Source organism: Ornithodoros turicata, chromosome 7 (genome assembly GCF_037126465.1).
Source record: "Ornithodoros turicata isolate Travis chromosome 7, ASM3712646v1, whole genome shotgun sequence".
Classification (NCBI taxonomy): domain Eukaryota; kingdom Metazoa; phylum Arthropoda; class Arachnida; order Ixodida; family Argasidae; genus Ornithodoros; species Ornithodoros turicata.
The window spans coordinates 1406827-1413790 of record NC_088207.1 but is presented as its reverse complement, the minus strand read 5'-3'; the positions used below and the strand labels follow the sequence as shown (position 1 = coordinate 1413790).

The window sequence follows — 6964 nt, the reverse complement described above, 5'->3', positions numbered from 1 at the left end:
TGCCCAGGCATACACTCTTAAAAATGAACTTCACCACATAGCACGCTCCTAGCCAACCATCATCTCGGGTGATATCGTTCCCTTCCTTGATTTGTTGAAAACGGGAGGCGTACGCCTTTTTGTGACACTTATGCAGAAATGTTAATAGTCACAAAAAGGCGTACGCCTCCCGTTTTCCACAAATCATGTGAGAGAACGATGTCACTCGGGATGTTGGTTGGCTTGGAGCGTGCTATGTGGTGAAGTTCATTTTTAAGAGTGTATGCCTATACAGGAGAGCTCGTAGGCGCCCTCCAACTTCGACGCCCTGCACTGTAAAAGCAGAACTTCACCGCATAGCAGGCCGTGCGCCAACCATGGCAACGAATGATAGGGTTATCTCAATCTGTGTGTCTCAGATATGTGCCTCTTCCCTGTTTTGAACAAATCAGGCCACAGAATGATATTATTCGGAATGATGGTTGGCTAGGAGCGTGCTGTGCGGGGCAGTTCATTTCCGATAGTGCATTATTCTGTGCAATGGGAACGTCTCGCTACACTGTTAAAACAGAACTTCACCACACCGCACGCTCCTAGCCAACCATCATTCCGTATAATATCATTCAGAGGGGAGGTGCTTATCAGATTTGTTCAAAACAGAGGGGAGGTGCATATCTGGGGACAAGATAATCTGTCCCAGATAGGCGCCTCCTCCAATTTTCAACAAACCAATACATACATGATATCATTCGGAATGAGAAGTATAGAGCCGTTACGCACAACGACATCCTTTTTCTAATCCAGTTCTAGGAATTTCTAATCCACCACCCATTTCTAATCCAGGTCAAGCCAGGTCTAATCCAGGCTCCACCACTTCATGGTGATCCATCCAATTTCTATGTGATTGGCTACCCTTCATTGCCACATTTGCTCACTCGCTCATAGACACCAAAATTATCTATTCTATTCAATTCTAAGTTGGTTCATAGGCTTTCAAATCGCTCTTTTTTCTAATCCATTTCAAGGAATTTCTAATCCACCAGCCAATTCTAATCCAGGTCAAGCCACTTCTAAGTCCTCTGGTTGGTTGGTCACAGCTCCACCCCTTCATCCATCTAATTTCTATGTGATTGGCTACCATTAATTGCCACAACATCTGCTCACTCGCTCGTAGACACCAAAATGATCTATTCTATTCAATTCTAAGTCATAGGCTTCCAAATCGCTCACCTGTCTATTGGTCCGGGGGTGGTCACTTCCATTCATTTCTAAAACCCAGTGATTGTCCTATTGGCTGCCTCTCATACATGCTCGATAGACTCATTTGTCATTTCCACTCGCTAGTTACTCGGCCACAATCTTTCAACTGCATATTGCTTCATAATTTCAACCGCAGCATAGACAACCACTCATTGATCAATTCCATTGATTTCTGGGCCAGCTCACAAGCCCCCCCCCCAAATTGCATATTGGCTTGGGACGCTTTCTAGTTAATCCTGGACAACACTTCGGAACAGTAAGGACATAGAAAAACACGGGAAATAGTTTTCAACATTTATTAGACACATCATGGCATTCTCAGAGAGATTGTAGTTCTCTCTGGGGCACTTCCAACACACTGGACATTTCCATTAACATCCATGGCGTTTTTCGCATAAATACCATGTGGATCACCCAGGCGTTCGTCCTTCTCCATCCACGGCTCAGTCCCAGACCACACGCGAGAACAGCATGTCACAGAAGTATCAGTTCTCTTCCCGCACATCTTCTGGAGCGAAAAAAGAATGTTATGAGCTTCACTATTTACATCATCCATTTAAACTTACCATATTCACAGCTTCCGTAAGGGTAGGATTCGATGTCATTGCAGAGGTATCGCTTGTCGTCATATGCCATCAGACTTCTTTTGACATTTCTGATGGTGTACATGCACTGTTTCTTTCCAACTATTGACACTTGCTCATTCGATACGCTCGTGTGATTGAACAAGGTATCGTAGTATGTCTCATGGAGGAGGTGCTTGCGTACAATATTTTTCTTTACCCCTTTAGCTCTTGCAATTTGCTTTTCTCCAGCTAGTTTGATAGAGTACATTTTAGCTTTCAAGCATATTACTTCTTCGATAGGTACACTACCAGTTTCGCTTTTGAATGCGCCAAGTCTTCCACGATTCTTTTCACTGTACAGTGGATGATCCCGATCAAAGGAAGACAAATCTAAGTGGTCGTCGGCGATCGCTCGTAACTGATCTTCGTAGTCCTTGCAGAATAGGCCAAGGATCAGAGTATCCGTGTCAAAGTAACAGGTAATCACCGGACAAGTGAGCTTGCTCAGCAAGGTTTCATAGTAGAATGAGTACATGGTTAATTTACTGAGTTCTAAAATCGTAAACCCAATCTAGAGCGGGAAATCGCACCGCACCTTTCTTTTGCGCATTTCGTACATGACACAATCCGGGGACAAAATTTCCATCCTCACGCATTCTGCCTGACTCCCGAGGCGACTCGCCGTCTCCTCATCGAAGGCTACTCGAATATCACGCATGTTAAATTTATTTAAAAGTGTTCTCCCAAAGACTGCATTATTTGAGAGTTTGTAGAAGTTTTTTTCGAATGCCGTGCCCGAGGCAACACGTCTGGCAACATTGTCCTCGATGTAGGGACGCAGGAATGGCGCCTGGCGAAATTTTAGAATTCTGTGAATTTTTGTCACTCTCATGCCTAATCTACAATAGAGTGCGAGCAGCGCGTAATGAACAACGTACTCGACTTTGTCTTTGCACGTAAGCAACAGCTTTTTGCTGTTAGCAGGCTGATACATTAATTCTTCGAGAAGCCCTCGCTGGAATGGCGAGAGCCATTCCTTTGGGACTACTGCCTTCTCGGGAGCCAGGGGGAAGTACCTCGTTAGAGTGTGGATAGATTTTGGATACTCCAAGTCACATACGTACACGTACCCCACATCTGAATCCGTGGGGTGACGCATAAAATCCACGGAGCTAAAATCCTCGACCCATTCGAAATCACCGACGGGGAGGTGCTTTATCATACTAAATCCATAAAGATTGTTGCAATCTATGTATGATATGTACACCTCCTCTTTATCGGGATCATAGCCACTACACTGAGGGTTGTTAGCCTGCAAATGACGCCTGCTCGCCTGACAGAGCCCACCTCTAACGCCCGATTCGATAGTTCTGTACATGTCCTCTTCGGTGATCAATTCCAATTTTGCCTGCGTGTAATTTAGGGCGCATTGCCACGAATAGGATGCCAGAGAAACACAATGAAGCAATTCCAATCCGCGTGCGCTGTAGCACAGACGTCGGAAGTGCTGCATCACGTCCGCATGTAATATGGCATCCGTTTTCAGGTACAATGCATTATAAGCCCTCAAATTTGGGCACCCAAAATGTTCAAATACGAGCAATGCATACTGGTAGTCCTCCTCACTTATATCCTCCCCCGTGAGATCGTTTCGAAAGAAGGATTTTTCTGGCAAGGTCAATTCATCGTAAACTGCGAAAGAACTGACATAGCTGTACGGGAATACACCTTTACGAAGTAAAATTTCGTAGTCCTTTCCAAATACCTGCTTCAAGCATTGGAATGCCTCGGCTCCCCCCATGGATTTGACGGTTTCCACGAGGTCCCCCAACGACGAATTTAGGTACTGCATGGTATCTCTGAAGAGGAAGGTACCAATTTCGAACGAACGAATTTTTTCCATGGAGCTGGCCACAATGAAGGGAGGTCGCTTCCACCCGAGAACGTGAAATTCCCGTAACAGTCCAGCCAGATCATAAGACAAATTGTGGACCATGATCGGCAATTTTTCTCTGGTAGTGCACGCGACGTTACAGGGGTTGCACAGTGTAGCGATATAATTTGTCTCACCCGCAGTACAATGCTTCGAATGATCATGATGCCGGACACGAGGTAGGTCTTTCGCGAATTCCCGTTTACAGTATGCGCAGTGGGTAGCAGCTCTGTGCTTGGCCTGTTGTTCATCGCTCAACACCATTGCAGCGGGGCAGGCGTTCAAGGCAATCATTTCATCACGCATTTCCATGAGTGCCTTCACACACTGCTTTGCCGCATCTTCCCCATGGTGTGTTCTAATGCGCATCACCTTTGAGTCATGGGTACGCACGAGCACAGCACAGAAGCTAGAGGTAATGTGACGTTGCATGCCAACACCACTGGGTGCGAGTACGCTCTCAGTGTCCAACGCAACGACATAGTTGTACTGTTGCATGTACTGTATTTTAGTAAACTCTACAAAATTTTTTCCCGGCTCGCAAAATTCCAACAGGATTTCGTTTATGTCCGTGCAAAGGCGTCGATGTTTCGCCATGCTCTCTTCCTTCACGAAAGAGCGTGTGCAGCGTTCGCATACAAAATGGTTACTTCTTGTTGTCAACAAGCGTTCGAGGGACTTTATTCCAAAAAAATGCTCATCAACCTCCAAAAGATGAATTTTCTTTTCGAATTCCAGTTTTGCGGGTCGCGACACGTGCACTCCCTGATCGACATAGGCGTAGACATACACGGATATCTGGTTTTGGACTTCAAATTCATCCAGATCAGAGAATGAAACAGGGAAGCGGCTTGGCCACCAGTAATCTGCTGCATAATTTTCATATTTTTTCCACGAATTCCTTTCCTGTGGATGCAGGAGAGCGAGTGTATTGTATTTAAAACATTCACCCTCCTTGCGTATTGGTAAATGGATATTCGTTAACACATTCCTGCGTTTAGCCAAATTTGTGGGAAGTACCCCCTCGCATCCAAACTTTTTAGTTTTCACAGCGGAAATACACATTTGAACTTTTTGGACGTCGGTGGATACAAACCCACTACCCTCACGCTGGTAATTTTCAATGCGCCCGGTGGACTCCTGAATCACGTCCATCAAAGTATTTGCAATAGCTCCGTCGCTGTGGACTTCGCGAGCAAGCGCCATAAAATTAGCTATGTGTGCGGTTATATCCCCTCGATTTTCTTTCATCATTAGAACATCAGAACAAATGCAAAATCTAAAGGGTATTCTTTGCGCTCGCAAAATAGCAATTATATTGTGGAGGTGGTTCATTAAATATTGTCGCAAGTCCTCTACTCCCTGATCGTGAACAGATGCCAATAGCACAAACGCTTTGACGGTACCTCGAAATGCACTATCAGTCTGAAAGAAAGGCAGGAAGGAAATGTCGACATAGGGATGTGATCGCTCGACGTGAGCATGCAATGTGCCAGGTGAAATGTCTGGAGAAGATGGTGAATTCTCTTCCAATGGCTCATCATCACCGATATCATGAGGATCAAAAAAGCAGAACACGCATCTAGGCACTGAAAAAAAAAGAAGCAACACTAAGAAAACGTGCACCACAGAGCGTGGATGAAAAATACTTACTTTTGAAGCGAGCTCCGCACACTCCCGAAGCGATGCGAAGACTGCTGCCTCTTTACACATCCTCCCCACTTATATAGCGGCGACCTCGCTGCATTCCCCAACATGGATGGGTGCGAGGAGTTGTCATAGCCTAAAAATAAACTTGCTCTGCATGTTCAAGGTCGCAGCTTGCCCTTGGCTTCACGTAATGCTCAGTCCGCCTACACCATTGCCGCACCTGAGCGCAAAGTTCGCTATCATCACGTGTCATTCCGATATGCAAGTTGCTTCCATGATCAGGCGCACAACCATCCCTTTTTGTTCACAGTGGCTGTGGAATTTCAATAATATTACTTAAATGAAACAAGTTGCAGTGAAATGCAGATTCATCTCAGACAGGAATTTCTACCCTCAGCGTTAAACCCTCAGATACCAGCATTTCTGCTCGAATAGCAAAATATCTATGACTTCAAAAATTAAACACATGCTAACAAACTACCATCAACTGACAAAACACCCATTTCTGCTGTCAGATAATTATTGCATAATGCTACATGCACAGCCGCATCGTCGTAAAGAAACCACAGGACAAGGGTACACAAATTCACTTAAGCGATGAGGGAAAAGGCTTAAGACCTCAGGAATAATCGCAGAGTCACCACACATCGCTACGCGGCTAGCACAAGATAACAACAAGATACTAATGGCGGGTAAAATCGTAACACTGCTAAACAAGCCCCAATATGCCATGATGACGTCACACACCGGGAAAAAAGCACACACGCGCGCGCACACAGCAGCTCAGGAATGCACAAGGAGAGGTGCTTTATTGGAATTTCTACTCCTGGCTCAGACTGCTCAAATACCCATAACTGCACGATTAAGCACTGCTTACTTCATCGAGCACCCAACAAAATCTAACAAACAAAAACAAACAAACCCACTTTCCATGATAGAACACTATTCAGCTTTACCAAGTGATTTTCTTCTGCTTTAGCAGTGAAACAATAAAAGAGCCATGAAAAATTACACGTACTTTTGCTTGAATAGCTATAACTGCAAAAAAAAAAGAAAGAAAAGAAGAAAAAGCGAAGCCCATGCTAATAAATGGAGGAAAATGCACTCATTTCTGCTATCAGATAATTATTGCATAATGCTACATACACAGTGGCGTTGTCCCTGTGTAAAGAAAGCACAGGACAAGGGTACACAAATCGAATTGGGAAAATCACTTCTACTCGCGCAGCATGATACGATATACGCTGATATATATATATATATATTTTTACGCGCGAAAATTGCAATAAGAAGCCACTGCTACGCAAGTGCAACAACCCTTATTTTTAAACTAACATTTCATGCAATACCACATAAATTTATCACTCGAGTCACACGAAAAGGCGTACACAATGTACTTACTGGTTAAGTGGGGTCACAGTTTCACACACACACACACAACACAGACACAACGAGCGACAGTGAAAAATAAGAAATTACACGCACTTCTGCGCGAATAGCAAAGTGTCAAGCATGGCAAAACACATTTTCTACCACCAGAAAATTATTAAACAGAATAATACAATCTTCGCAAAAA

General features: G+C 44.4%; 1 protein-coding gene across 2 annotated transcripts; it reads right to left on the bottom strand.

Moving 5' to 3' along the window:
* Positions 1-1659: 1659 nt before the first annotated feature.
* LOC135399440 (uncharacterized) lies at positions 1660-4564 on the bottom strand. Of its 2 annotated transcripts, none has more exons than XM_064631238.1 (2): positions 1806-4564; positions 1660-1747 (listed from the first exon to the last, which is right to left on the bottom strand). In XM_064631238.1, exon 1 carries the CDS (start codon positions 4333-4335, stop codon positions 2377-2379), a length of 1959 nt encoding a protein of 652 aa, XP_064487308.1. In that variant the 5' UTR covers positions 4336-4564; the 3' UTR covers positions 1660-1747; positions 1806-2376. The 2 variants fall into 2 exon arrangements, with proteins under 2 accessions (XP_064487308.1, XP_064487309.1); XM_064631239.1 differs by having other exon boundaries at positions 1715-1744.
* Positions 4565-6964: the final 2400 nt, after the last annotated feature.

Coding starts and splice junctions, on each gene's coding strand:
- LOC135399440 (XM_064631238.1), bottom strand. CDS start 4,335: ATGGCGAAACATCGACGCCTTTGCACGGACATAAACGAAATCCTGTTG.